The sequence below is a fragment of the Podarcis liolepis genome (genome assembly GCF_965112155.1).
Source record: "Podarcis liolepis genome assembly, chromosome: 7".
NCBI classification, from domain to species: Eukaryota; Metazoa; Chordata; class Lepidosauria; order Squamata; family Lacertidae; genus Podarcis; species Podarcis liolepis.
The window spans coordinates 6,384,540-6,399,718 of NC_139561.1; the positions used below are offsets into that span (position 1 = coordinate 6,384,540).

At 44.2% G+C, this 15,179-nt stretch overlaps 1 protein-coding gene across 1 annotated transcript; it reads left to right on the plus strand.

The window, feature by feature from the left end:
• The first annotated feature begins 258 nt into the window (after positions 1 to 258).
• BMP10 (bone morphogenetic protein 10) lies at positions 259 to 8,144 on the plus strand. Its single transcript, XM_083514325.1, has 2 exons — positions 259 to 1,030; positions 4,419 to 8,144. The coding sequence occupies exons 1-2, from the start codon at positions 721 to 723 to the stop codon at positions 5,357 to 5,359; spliced, it is 1,251 nt and encodes a 416-aa protein (XP_083370451.1). The 5' UTR covers positions 259 to 720; the 3' UTR covers positions 5,360 to 8,144.
• The last annotated feature ends 7,035 nt before the right edge of the window (positions 8,145 to 15,179 follow it).

Genomic DNA, 15,179 nt, shown 5'->3' on the forward strand with positions numbered 1-15,179 from the left:
AGACTGAGAGGAAATATGATAGCCATCCTACAGGCTTTTTGATCCTACAGGTTTTTTGTCCTTGCACATTGAAACAGGCTTCCAAACCATCATTTGCCCTAAGCTTTTACTTCCAACTCCTGAGCGTTTTTCAGTCTCCCCTTGAAGCAAACGTTTACTTGCCGCTTTTCAGAGGTCTACTGACTGGATTGGCAGAAACTTGGTTATAGCATGGACCATGGATACTCCTATGCCATGCGCATGTTTAGCTGAAATCGCAACAAAGCAAAGAGACTTGGTTTCAAAATGGTCAGCTGCGTCCTAAGACGCTAGCAGTGGCAAGGGGCGGAGGGGGGGGGAGTCAGGTCCCATGCAGAAAAAAAGCAAAGGGGAATTGCACTATTTCATAGCATCCCAATGTGGAATGTTTACAAAATGCTCATTAAGAGGAAGGAGGATTGTGAGATAGCAACTGAAATCTGGTGAGCAAGCTTGCACTGGATGAGATAAGGAGAGTGAAGGGCTTCTATAGGAGGCACCGCCAGCTCTATCCAATTACTGGGACCTGGATGGGGGGGTGTGGAGAGCCAGAGCGAGAAAGAGAGTTGGATCACAAGCTCCAACTTCCAAACTTGTCAACCGTCAGTGACACAAGACGTTGATACCCATTTGCAGGGGGATAAAATAGGCGGCACCAGAGCAACACTTTTGTCGAGTGCTGTGGCCAGCTAGAACGAGGCCATGGAACCCGCAGGCTTTCAGCTGTGGGCAGCCGTCTCCATTCTGGTGCACCTTGCAAACAGTAGTCCCATCATGAGCCTAGACATGCCTCTCCTGGAGGAAGACAGGCCGTTCTTTGACGAACAGGATGCCTTGCTTCAGACATTGCAGAACGAGTTGCTGAAGGCGCTCAACATCTCCGACATCCCCCTGCAAGAGACGGCAGCCAAGGTGGACCCTCCAGAATACATGCTGGAGCTCTTTAACAGGTTTGCCACTGATAAGACCTCCATGCCATCAGCCAACATCATCAGAAGCTTCAAAAATGAAGGTAAGGTCTCTTAAACAAGCCTGTTAGGTGTTGCAGTTAGGATGCAGAGGGGAAGTTTGATGGATGATTTATTACCAAAGCAAGTGTCAAGCTGATTGACCTGCTGCTTGGTGGACCTTATCTGACCGGCTGTTTGACAAATGACTGCAAGTCATTTGAACCATTTACTGGATTTTCAAGTGCATGGCACACCTGGTTTTTAAATATCTATCAGGGATGCTTTTTGAAAAGGTGACTACTAATTTTGAGATCTAAATGGAGAATCTCCTCCCCCTGCCCAAGTCTTACTTAAAATGCTCCTTTGAAGATAGTCATGGTTGCCTTCTTTGGTAGCTCAGGGGTTTTTCAGTGTTGGGTCATCTTTTTCACATGCAGAAGGATCCCCGGGACCTCTTGGGTAGAGCTGGGAATATTCCCTGCCTGAAACTTTGGATTGTTGACAATATTGAGCAAGAAGGACCAACAGCTTCCTATGTTCCTAGAAGTAAGCAGAACAAAAGTAATCTGCTTAGCATTTCCTCTGCATGAGCTGCTGCGCAAACACACTACTGCGATCCCACTCAGCTCCCACTGATTTCAATGGATATTGTGTCAGAGAACTTTCAGGGGGATTGTATATGTTGCTTTTTATATTGCTTTTGATAACAAAATATTTCATCAATTATTATCCTCATTTTCTATATAAATATATATAACACAATGTATTAGCTGCACATGCGCTACATGCCATTGGTATTTACATGGATAACTTGGTCATCAGATGTGCCACATAGTGCACTTCAGATGTTGTTGGACAACTGGATCCCTGAACATTGACTGTGCTGATTGAAGCTTATGGAAGTGGCAGCCACCAACATCTGGAGAGCTGGATGAATAGGACTATCCATTCAAAGGGATACTCTGCTTCCTCCTAGATACTCAGCTTCCCACCCCAAAAATCGATGCAGGTTTTTCCAAAACTCTAAAGAATCAGTGAGATCAGAAGCAAATCCTATTGCATTTGATAGAGCTTACTCCCAAATAAATGGGCAGGGGTGCAGCCTTCAGCCAACTAAAAATATGTGGGGCTTTTGCAAGTTTTCAGATTTTGTATGAAAGCAAAAGATGTTCATTGTCCACATATTTCTCAGCGCTTCTCAATAACAATCATACTTTTTTGAGAGTGGCATGCTTTTCCTTTCTGTTTTCATAATCAGCATCTTATAAACTGAGATTCAGGAAATGTAGACACAATGGCACTTACTGAGATCCTTCAGTTTCCTTTGAATCGTGTTCTGGAATATTTTTTCCATGAATGCAGCTTAGACACTGGCAATCCTGTTGTCAGCTATGGGGAAGGACTAAGGATGAACCAAAATTCTCCATTTAGAAATTCTGAAGTCAGTGCAACCCAGACCCAGCAGTCTGCATTAATTTATATATGGGGAAAGGTGAATGCAGAGAGGGACATTATTTCCTTTTAAAACAGCTTGGTGTGAAACGTTCTCTATATAAATCGGTCTCCTAGCCTGCCTGCAAAGTGCAACCTTTTCCTATACAAATCTCTAAGACTGAATGAATCAGTGTGGTGGACCTGATCATAAAAGCCATACCAAAAAATGCATTCTTAAAACAAGATGGGTGTATCCCACTTTCATGATGTGCTTCTGACTTGGAGAAGCAGCATTTTTGCCAATAACGCTTACTAAGATCATTTTAACATTCCAATTCGAAAGTCACTTAAACCAAAGGGCTAATTTAGTCACAGATCACGGTTGACTTGCTTTACGCTCTCACACTCCATCTTAACTAACTTGCAAATTATGGCACCGCTAACTGTTCAGAGGCAGGAGCCAAGCAGAACTTTAAAAGTCTGCACCAGCTTTCACAGAGAAGAGTCCACTTCAGCAGCTGTGTCTAATGAGGCCATCATGAATCTGTGCGTCTTGAAAAGCTTTGTTGTTGTTGTTGTTTAGTCGTTTAGTCGTGTCCGCCTCTTCGTGACCCCCTGGACCAGAGCACGCCAGGCACTTCTGTCTTCCACTGCCTCCTGCAGTTTGGCCAAACTCATGCTGGTAGCTTCGCGAACACTATCCAGCCATCTTGTCCTCTGTCGTCCCCTTCTCCTTGTGCCCTCCATCTTTCCCAACATCAGGGTCTTTTCCAGGGAGTCTTCTCTTCTCATGAGGTGGCCAAAGCATTGGAGCCTCAGCTTCACAATCTGTCCTTCCAGTGAGCACTCAGGGCTGATTTCCTTAAGAATGGATCGGTTTGATCTTCTTGCAGTCTCCTCCAGCACCAGAATTCAATTCTTCGGTGATCAGCCTTCTTCACGGTCCAGCTTTCACTTCCATACATCACTACTGGGAAAACCAGAGCTTTTACTATACGGACTTTGAAAAGCTACAGGACTCTTTCTCATTTTCACTGCAGTAGACTAACACTACCACCCTCCCCGAACATTGATTAAAAGAGATTACTAATGCACTCATGCACATATGAAAGCCCAGACTGTCTTCATGTAAACTCCAGTAGATTTTAAACACACATTTCTCAACTTTTGAGCTGTCAAGATGACCTTCACCAGCAAACAAACCTTCGTGGTGACTATAGCCAATGCCGAGGAAGGCTCTGTCCTGTGGGCCTCATCAGGCCTGCCACATTTATCTTGCTTTCCTGAATTTCAAAATTTCACCAAGTGCGTATTTCCTACCTCTTTCTTGCAAGAGCCTCCTGTAGAAGCTCTCCAAACAATTCTGGCTACATTTGATGATACCTGAGACAGAAATGTATAAAGATTTGCCCTTCCTCTAGTTTTGCGTTGGCCTTACTCACTTCTCCTTTGACACCAAGTCAATCAGATTAAGCTCAGCATTAAATTCCCACTGGGGTCTTTTAGAAAAGATCCCCCGAACTCTCCCAAAACTACAATATTCAGGATTCTTGGGTCATAGTCAATCTGGAGTCAATCTGGTTGAGTAGAAGTCCCCTCTAGCCCTGAGGTTCCCGAGATGGGTGGTTCCACCTCCTGGGGGTGGGGCAGGCAGTGGGAGGGGTACTAAGAGGCAGACGATCAGACTTTGAAAAGCTAGAATCACTGGATCAAGTTCATCCATTTTGTTGAATTAATTAAACTAAATCATTTTAATTGGATTTTGAATAAATGTGCAATTAACTGTTACTGTTTTGAATTTTATTCTATTGTTATCTTCAGTAGGCCGTGCACATTGCTATTCTGAATCATGCTGTTTATAGGGTGAGGCAGGGGTCACTGGGGCAGATTTTATGGAACCAAGGGGGCAAGGCCCTGAAAAGGTTTGGGTCCCATTGCTAGGCATAGACGCCCTTTCGTTGGTGATCATGGCCATATAGGGAAGAAGGGTAACATTTGATTGCTTTTAATTTTCAGAGCAGATTCCGCAGCCCATCCACTTCAATGGAATACGGAGGTACCCTCTTCTCTTCAACGTCTCCATTCCACACCATGAGAAAATAACAATGGCGGAATTGAGGCTCTACACTCTGGTACAGGAGGACAGGATGTTCTACAATGGTCTCAGCAGGAAAGTCACCATCCTGGAAGTGCTCGAGGATGACCATGGAAGAGGGAAGGAGGAAGAGGGGAGGAGAATGAAAGTTCTGGCATCCCGGCACATTTACAGCACCGACAATGAATGGAAAACGTTTGAGGTCACGGAGGCCATCAGGAGGTGGCATCACTCAGACTCCACCACTCATCAGCTGGAGGTGCAGATTGAGAGCCGAGGGGGAGAGGAGGCCGTCGGAGGAGGGAAAGCAGATATAGACATCGATTCGGAGACCAAACATGAGCCTTTACTCATTGTGTTTTCCGACGACCGAAGCCATGCCAAGAAAGAGGAGAAGCACGAACTGAATGAGATAATAGAGCATGAGCAAGATTTGCAGGACCTGGACATGAACGATTTCCATACCAGCCCCAGAAAGGAGAAACTTCTGCAGATCAGATCCAACATAATCTACGACTCCACATCCCGGATAAGGAGGAACGCCAAGGGGAGCAGCTGCAAAAAGACTTCGCTCTATGTGGATTTCAAGGAGATTGGCTGGGATTCCTGGATCATTGCACCTCCAGGCTATGACGCCTCACAGTGCAGGGGAGCCTGTTCCTTCCCTTTGGACGATCACCTCACGACCACTCATGCCAAGGCCCGGACTTTGATCCACTTGAATGATCCCCAGAAGGCTTCTCCAGCTTGTTGTGTACCTACCAAGCTGGATCCCATCTCCTTACTCTTCTTAGATAATGGGGTTGTCACCTACAAGCTCAACTACGAAGGCATGGCTGTCTCAGAGTGCGGGTGCAGATAGTAGAAGGATGCTCCCCACCCACAGGGCTTTGGGTCCTCCTCAGATTATTTAATTGTTTCATCTGTATATTTGTACAGTTTTGATTTGTACAGACTTAATAAGCTTATTTAATGAGGCATGTACAGATAATTAGAGACAAAGGAAATGGGCAACAGATTAGAGGGGGTGTATTTTCGCTTTCACGGTTGGCTTGGGGAAAGCAGGATTGTGCATTTTCGCTTTACTCAAGAGTCAGTTTACACAATCAGCAGAATCCAGTGTTAATTCTCTCCCCTTATGCCCGATTATACCACTTCAAACTGCCCATGGTTCAATTCTCCCCCACAAAATAAAATGCCTCGCAGTCGTTTCTGCTGACTGTGTGAACTAACCCCCCCAAATCTGGCCACTGAGAACCATTTCAATTCCCCCTTTTGGTGTCCAAATCAGGATTTGCAGTATACTGTACACACAAAGGATGTTATTTTTAAATATATTTCTGAGAACGAACTCAATCAATCGGATGGTTATATGATGCATTCAGAAGAAATTAAAATTGCTGGACACAGTATCGGTAATGTTAATGTGCACAGATCTAGCCCCCACCCCCATGTCACTAGAAATTGCCTCAGATACAAATTGTGCAGCACGCTCGGTCCCAGCTCCTACCAACCTAGCAGTTCGAAAGCACGTCAAAGTGCAAGTAGATAAATAGGTACCACTCCGGGGGGAAGGTAAACGGTGTTTCCGTGCACTGCTCTGGTTCGCCAGAAGCGGCCTAGTCATGCTGGCCATATGACCTGGAAGCTGTATGCCGGTTCCCTCGGCCAATAAAGCGAGATGAGTGCCGCAACCCCAGAGTCGGTCACGACTGGACCTAATGGTCAGGGGTCCCTTTACTTTCACCTTTACTAAGGCTTTGGGCCTACTCCACCAGAGGCGGAGTTGGGGGTTTGTGCATCTCCAGTAGTTACAGACAATGAGGTAATTCTGATATGATTGACATGTAGAGATGATGCACTGACCAAAGTCCCCTTTTCTGCTCAACTTTGTTTAACCTAGTTTTTAATCATTTAAAAGCAGAACAGAACTTCAAGTAAGCATACATAAGAGAGTCCAGTTACAGACTCAGATTATAGAAAACCCGGTTACCACCCTACACAACTTTTGAAAGGTGCAATACTTCACTACCCTCTCCTTTGAAAGATCATTGTGCATAACCAGTTTGGTGGGGGCTTATCCTAAGACAGACACACCTGATTCCAATTGTATAAATGCTGGCAATTCAAAATTTGGTGCCTGTTGCACCTGCCAAGAACTATATTCTCCTCTTGCATTAATGACCTGCTCCATGACTGTCAACAGAAATAGACCAAGAAAATACTGGTGACTTGGAATTTGTCCCCATCCCCCCCCCCCGCAAGAACCAATGCTCTTTGCATGCTTGTTGAGATTCTACGGAGAGGGGAAATTATATTGTGCTTCGTGTCAGAATGGAATATCTCTGCGGACAAAGAGAGGGTCTTTGCCTTTATGAAGCTGTCAATTCACAAGACGGTGCTCTCTCGAGTCACATGTCATGTTTCCGCCACTCGCCCTCCAACAAATCATTGCGATAAGAAGGTGTTGGAGCTGAGAAACAATAGGCCTGGTGCTTTATTTATACTAAGCTGGGAATTTGTCAGATTCTTTGGAAAGTGTAATTGACGCTGAGTGCGCTGCCCTCGGCTGCAACCTACTGTACTGTCTCCAGCCTTTGTTTTACACTTTTAAGGCAAGGCTGTATTCCCTGGATGAGATAACAGGCCTTGCCTTTGAGAAAAGGGACTCTTGACTCTTCATGGGAATCAACACCAAAGACAACGTCAAGGACTAACTCAAACCAGCTTAACCTACATCCATGCAGCCGTTATTTATTGATATATTTATTGACTGTTGTAATATAATGTAGAATACAAAATCTTCTATTTTTGTGCGGTATGTAAGACACACGTGGACAATCTTGTGCATTGAATCATACATGGATTTTGACGCTAATAACGGCAAAAAAAAGTGTTACGGATTTTCTCGCTTGTTTTCTTTTGTAAATATATAATTTGTCTCTTTTTTTAATTTCTCGGTGTAATACAAAATATAGTGGCATATAGTATGCAGTCGCTTTTTTCCCATTTTCCCTTTCTTTTTTGCTAGCCCAAAGTCCTTGAACACAAGGGACAGATATGAGATCCATGGAGAACACCTGGTACATTTCACGAACTCTGAGAACCTGCTGTTAGAAGAATTTTAAGGTCTTATATATATAAAATAGATGTTCACAAATGTACCAAGCGAACACATACATAAATATATGAACCACCTGTCTGAAACCCACAGAAAAGTCCTGGAACCATTTTCTCTCTCCTCAAATGACCTCAAATATTTCTCTGCAAGGCCGAAGGAAAGGGGAAATCTCTCCATTGTCTCTGTGCTCACAAATCCTGCATTAAGGGCACATTTAAGATGTGAATAGGGTGAGCCTGTGACCTGTGATCTGGATTCAGGAACTGATGAGTTATCATAACAAAACAGTGGCCAAAACCCAGGTATTGCAGTCAGGTAACCTTCTCTTTTAGACCGCCCCCTGTGATGTATGTATGATGTTTCTGGGGGTGGTCTGGAGTTTGAGGGTGGGCAATTTAAAAAGTCTATATAAGGGTGGGCACACCTTGGTTCTGGGTCCCACCCCACCCCTTGTGTGGGGGGGAGAGCACCCTGTTGCAACAGCTTTAATAAAGATCAGGCTTACTAGCTGCTTTGCTTTTCAATATTCTCTGGTTGGTCTCTGTTATTTTCTCCTACCGATAGAGAACCTACAAAAGGACTCTATATGGGCTCTTGGGTACCCCGTAAGGGGAAAGGAGCAGTTTTTATCTCTCATAACACTGCCACCATTGTACTCCTGCCCTGCCTGAAAGACCTGCCTATCAGACTACAAACCATAATGTTTACTCCACAAATTCCCCCGGGCTATGCTGAGTTGGGTGTATCTGCAATGCCTCTTCCCTTTTCCTGGTAAAAATAGCTGGCCAGGAAAGAACTGATGGCAGCAAGCCAAGTTATAGCGGACAAGGAAACGTGGTAGCCCAAGGCAGCCTCAGCAGACCTATATATCCAAAGAGAAGTGAACCATGGCAAGCTTTGGAGTGCCATGTCTTAATTTGCTAATAAAGGGTGCATTGTATCCAATGGCGAACACTAAGAGTGCTCTTGTGCTCAAATCCTGCTTACCGGCTTCCCATTGGGGCAACTGGTTGGCCACCATGAGACCAGGATGCTGGACTAGATGTGGGTCATTGGCCTGATCCAGCAGGTGCCTCTTATGTTCTTGCGTTCTCGTATTCCTACCCACTGGCCACAACAAGCCTTTCCCTCCATACAGTCCTTGAAAACCATGCCTTACAAACTTAGCTTCAAAACCTCTGGCTGAACAGCTTCTACAGTGTCTTTTACATCAACCAACCATCTTAGCCAACGACTGGAGAAAGCTAGAAACTCGACTACTACTTCTTTAGTTGAATATGGCAATAGTTTGACACCTGCCCCCTCCCCAGACTGCCTTCAGGTAGATCACCAACATATGCTTACAGTTGCCCAGAGTTCTGAAAAATATTAAAAGAGGAGCCAGATGTTGTTGCGTAGGGCAATCTTATGGAACTTTGGGCTCTCCAGGTATTTTGAACTACAGTTCCCATCAGCCCCAGCCAGTACGGCAAATGGTATGGGGATGATGGGAACTGTAGTTCAGCAAACATCTGGAGGGCCATAGGTGAGCCATCCCTGCTTATAGGAGATAATTAAATGTATACATCCTCTTTAAAAAGCTCGTTCTCTTACCCACTAGGCTATGGATAACTCTTCGCTCTTTGCAATGGAGTTGGTCCAACTTTCCCAAGCAACTCTGTCTCCTACAATCATAGCCTTGCAGCTCTTATTGCCTTTTGATGCCAATTGGAAGCTGAAACTCTCTTTTGATAGGATGCCCTCAGTTACTGCGTTGGGTTATTCTTGAAAAAGCCAGTTTTGACCAGCACAGCAGGGCTGGCTACTGAAACTTGTCTCTAGATAAGCAGTTAAGCGCCTGAGACTTAGGCAAAACTAAGGGGCACCTGCATAACCATCAGGGGGGGACACACAAAGGAGTGACAATAAAATGGTGAGAAAACTCTAGTGAAGTCTGGTGAGGGAAGGGAAAACTATACTTTTATTTAAATGTTCATTTGGGCACCTGAAATGTCACGTGCCATTAAATGTGAGTTTATAGGGATATTGTGCAAAACCAGAAATGTTACCCTGATATGCCAAGGAAGAATCAGTGGTCTTTAAGTTGGCTGCTAGCTCAAAGGTAGCAGCAGATTGGCTGGTGATATTTCACTGATGAGAACTTGCTGTTATGAGATGCTATCTGAATGAGCAATTTTAGGAGGTACTGTTTGAGGACACTTCAAGACTGTCCCTAAGTTCAGATGAGATTCAGTTGCCTACCAGCAAACTCAGGTTGTGCAATTTAGCTATGATTCCTGCTAGATGGACTACTAGACCACTCTTTGGGTCCCTTCCAACGACTCTTTGGGTCCCTTCCAACTCTACATTTCTTTGTTTCCAATTCTAGTCGATCTGGAGATCATGCAAAACAAACCCACCTCCCTGAAACACTAGACATGTTGTGACCAGTGGAAAGGATGGGCTGGCACTTGCTTTGATACAACATAGTCTAGCCTCCTTGCAAATCAGAGTCATTAAATAACCAACTGCACACCCTCTAACACATGGAAGGTAAAACTTGGACACGTGTCTTTGGGGGCCACACCCCTATACGAGTCATGTGACTCACGTGAGAGCATGCCCCTTCCCCAACACACATCTTTCGGGACTGCAATCTCGTGGGAGCCAGGCGACTCATGCAAGAGCATGGCTCTCAAAAATGGGATGCCCTGCTTAAATCAGGACAGTTGAGGTGTATGCAGCTGTCATGTAATCTCCCTGCAAACAAATCAGGGTGAATGTTCATTACAAAGGTCATCTGGAAGCTATGGGCGTGTGTCTCCATAGAATATTGTTTGTCTGGGGGGAGGTGATGCTGGTGCCAACTGTTCTCACAAACTCAGTGTGCATATTACAAAGACATGATGAATCTCCAGGGATCTCTCCCATTGCAGGGGAACCGACTGATATAAGTAGAAAAAACTGCTCCTTTTCCCTTACGGGGTACCCAAGAGCTCATATAGAGTCCTTTTGTAGGTTCTCTATCAGTAGGAGAAAATAACAGAGACCAACCAGAGAATATTGAGAAGCAAAGCAGTTAGTAAGCCTGATCTTTATTAATGCTGATGCAACAGGGTGCTCCACACACACACACAGAAGAGAGAGGACAACCCAGAACAAAGGTGTACCTGCCCTTATATAGACGTTTTAAATTGCCCACCTTGGAGTCCAAGACCACCCCCAGAAACATCATACATACATCACTGAAGTGGTGTAGCCCAAGACCAACCCCAGAAACATCATACCTACATCACAGAAAAGGCGGTCTACAACAGAAATCTGAGTGCGTTGTTTTTACCCTGTCTGCCAGGTTACCTGTTAATGGTCACTTGACTGGATTATCTGGGGAGCCTGGCCATCCTTTTGTAATGATAATACTTAATTCCTGAGCCAGGTCACATATATATGACCTAAAAATTCTTATAACAAGACCCTGAAATGAGGCCAACCCTTAAACCACTGGGGGGGGGTCTTTGTGAACAGAGAAAATTTAAGCTACCCGATACCAAGGTGACAGCCCCTTCAACACCAAGGGGAGAGGGGAGAGTGCAAGGTTAAAGCAGAGGTTGTTGAAAACATATTCTGTGCATTTGTGTGATTTCAAATGTATTCACCTCAAGCACCAAAATGTTTCGGAGAGCACCTTGACCCCAAAACAGCCATACCTTTACAAATAATAATATTGTCAATATTTGCTCTCTGCAGCTTCCAGCACAGGCACCCTTGGCCCTCAATCTGATGAGGTTAAGCAAGGCGTGAGCCCCAGATGGTGTTGAAAAGCTCCGTGCTGAGTTAAATGAGGAGCTTTCAGAGCAGGGCCTCTGAAAGCCACAAGCCCAGGAGCTGAAGAACAACAGTCACCAAACATTCCCAGCATCCATCACTTTCGGGCTCATGTTGTCGTTTGCTGTAGCAACTCCTTATCTCCGCAGAGATTAGAGTCTTCTCAATCACTACTTGCACAGATTTTATTGTGGGATCCATTTCCTGAGCTGTCACCACCACCAACCACAGCTCAGGCAGAGTCAAAAGGGACAAAGGCAGCACGGCTGCAAGTTTGCACTGACCAAAGTGCTAGAACCGCAGCCTAAATTTTAGACCCTGTGATACTCTAACCCAGGGGTAGGCAACCTAAGGCCCGGGGGCTGAATCAAGCCCACGGACAGTCCGGCAATCAACGTGTTTTTACATTAGTAGAATGTGTGCTTTTATTTAAAATGCATCTCTGGGTTATTTGTGGGGCATAGGAATTCGCTCATTTTTATTATTTTTTTTTCAAAATATAGTCCGGCCCCCACAAGGTCCGAGGGACAGTGGACCGGCCCCCTGCTGAAAAAGTTTGCTGACCCCTTCTCTAGTGCGTGCTGTGGAGTGAGACCGTCAGCTAAAGCAACAGGAGGGCAGATCTGAAGAGAAGGGAAACCCTAAAAGGCGACTTAACTAGCCTTATAATTCATTATCAAACTAAAAGAACAAGGAGTCATAGGAAGCTGCCCCACCCAGCGCCAGACCCTTGGGTCCACTTAGCTCAGAATTGTGTACAACTGGCTGGCAGTAGGGTTTCAAGCTGAGTTCTCTCCCAGCTCCCTGCAGATGCCCTTGAAGCTGGAAATGTCTTCATTAGGTATGGCGGATAATTCTGCTCTGATCAGTCACAGAAGCAAAAATTGTCCCAGTTCATGTGTTCATTTGTCCTTGGAAACAGCATTCAGGCAAGGGGGAGCCAGTCTCTTTTTTCCAGTCTCCTGTAATAAAAAATTAAAGGTCTTATATATTTATATATATATATATAAAATAAATGTTCATAAATGTACCAGCCAAGCACATACATAGATATGTGGACCACACGTCTAGGAAGACAGTCCTGAAACCATTTTGACTCCCAAACTGACCAAATGTTTTCTCTGCAAGGAGGGAGGGGGTGAGGGAACCTTCCCATTGTCTCAGGAATTGGGTAATCACCATCTCAAAGGAATGGGGCAGACTACCAGGAAAGGCAATCAGATAAGGCATTATCAGATAACCTGGCAGACAAGAAAAACAACAGCATTCAAATTTCTGTTGTAGACCGCCTTTTCTGTGATGTGTATATGATGTATAGAGGGTATGGAGGGGTGGTCTTGAGCTCCAGGGCAAGGAATTTAAAATGTCTATATAAGGGCAGGCACACCTTTGTTCTGGGTCCACCTCCTCCCTCCTGCGTGTGAGGGGAGCACCCTGTTGCAACAGATCAATAAAGATCAGGCTTAGGAGCTGCTTTGCTTCTCAATATTCTCTGGTTGGCCTCTGTTATTTTCTCCTACTGATAGGGAACTCACTTAAGAACTCTATACGGGCTCTTGGATACCCCATAAGGGAAGAAGGGCAGATTTTGTTTACAATACTCCAAATGATACGTCATTAACAATGTTCATCCCAACCCCCTTTTCCCTGATATTTCCTTTGCGTTGAAATGAATGATGTGGAGGGACACAATGACATTGCCATTAATTAAATAATCATATGTTAAATTTGGCCACCGTGGACAGCAAGGCTAGAGTAGTTTTAAATGGAAGCCAAACCACAGCAGAAGGTTCCAGTTACAGATAGGTAGCCGTGTTGGTCTGCCATAGTCAAAATAAAAAAATTCCTTCCAGTAGCACCTTAAAGACCAACTAAGTTAGTTCTTGGTATGAGCTTTCGTGTGCATGCACACTTCTTCAGAACAAAGACATTGGATTCTTATCTCATTATACATGACTAAGCCATTTTTCACCTTCTCACCCCTTGCCTTTTCCTGTAAGACCTATTGCAGTTGTTAAGAGTCGTCAACAGGCTCATCTCAGCTATCTGCCAATCTCCCATTCCCACCACCCTTCTAAGTAATACCCCTCCCCACCTTCTCACTATATAGAAGGATCTGGCAACTTCTGTTTCAGTTTATCTGAAGAAGTGTGCATGCACACGAAAGCTCATACCAAAAACTAACTTAGTTGGTCTTTAAGGTGCTACTGGAAGGAATTTTTTTATTTTCACAGCAGAAGGGAAACAGTGCTACCTGCTACTAATACGTGTCAGAACGGGCCTTGCTAACTTCTTGTGTCTATAGTCTTCATTTTCTGAATCGCTGCATTGGACTTTAGGCACCTGATATCTCCAGGTTTGGTGCATATTTGCTGTCATGTGCAGTGAGGACTTGGACCCATTGCCAAGAGGCCCTTGCCAGGTCTTGTTCTGAATATGCCTGCAAAAGAAAAGGCAAGCCATTTCACCCGGAGCAAATAAACTGGTCTCTGAGGTTAATGTTTTGAAAATAATCTAGCTGTGGTTGTAGAGGGGTGGTCCCCTATGATTCCAAGTCTTCACTGATAGTGACAGACCCAGAATATAGAAACTGCTAAAAAATCGTCCTCACATGCATTGCAGTGGGCGTTGAATGGTTTCTTCAAATTTTAGATTTCATTATTGTTTCACAAGATGTGTATGTCTTTAAGGGCCAGAGCAAATAACATGACCTAGTTTTACAGCTGTGAAGCAGTATAGCAAGCTATGTTAATTAAGCTGTTGGGTATAGTATATAAAGAGCAGCATGTAGCTCTCTCAGTACCCTGATGGATGGGTCACACTTAATGATATAATGTAATTTAGTGTAGAAGGAGTTTTTGTTTTTGTTATTAAACCAAGCAAAAGTTACTTTTGCTTCTCTTAATGTGTGGTCTCCCCAGCACGCCTTCTGCAGCCCAACTAATCTGCAAAATAATCAACAGTGGGTTGGACTAGATGATTCTTTAGGTCCCCTCCAACTCCGCGATTCCACATTTTCAAAGATATAATGATTTTCTGAATCACTTTCCTTCCCTCTCTATTGCTACGATCAGGCATAGGCAAACTTGGCCCTCCAGACGTTTTGGGACTACGACTCCCATGATCCTTAGCTAACAGAACCATTGGTCAGGGATGATGGAAACTGTAGTCCCAAAATGTCTGGAGGGCCAAGTTTGCCTATGCCTGGCTATGACTCTCTAACGAATGCTATTGCTCCCTAGCTAATAAAACGACTCACTGACTAATGCTGTAATGCTCCCTGATGAAGAACGGTCGCAGCATTGAGACTTTTAAGTTTAGAGAAAAGTAGGTGGTATATTACCCCAGTGAAATTAGCTAAAATGTATAAAACAAATAATAAATGTTGGAAATGTAGAGAAAAGGAAGGAACTTTTTATCACATGTGGTGGGAATGTAAAAAAGTGAAAAACTTCTGGGAAATTATATATAATGAGATGAAAAAGATGTTGAAATATACATTTATTAAGAAACCAGAAGCATTTTTACTTGGCATTGTAGAAGATGAGATTAATAGACAGGATTGTAAATTGCTTTTATATGCGATTATGGCAGCAAGAATATTATTAGCACAAAAATGGAAGCAAGAAGAACTACCAACGAAAGAAGAATGGCGGATGAAACTGATGGACAATGCAAAACTGGATAAATTAACTGGAAGGATTCAAAACCTGCAGGACCAGAGATTCTTAAAAGACTGGGGTAAATATATGAACTA

Bases quoted from the DNA above. Each gene is read 5' to 3' on its own strand.
- BMP10 (XM_083514325.1), top strand. From the start codon at position 721: ATGGAACCCGCAGGCTTTCAGCTGTGGGCAGCCGTCTCCATTCTGGTG. The intron at 1,031-4,418 runs GTAAGGTCTCTT...TTTAATTTTCAG, and splicing joins CAGAAGCTTCAAAAATGAAG to AGCAGATTCCGCAGCCCATC.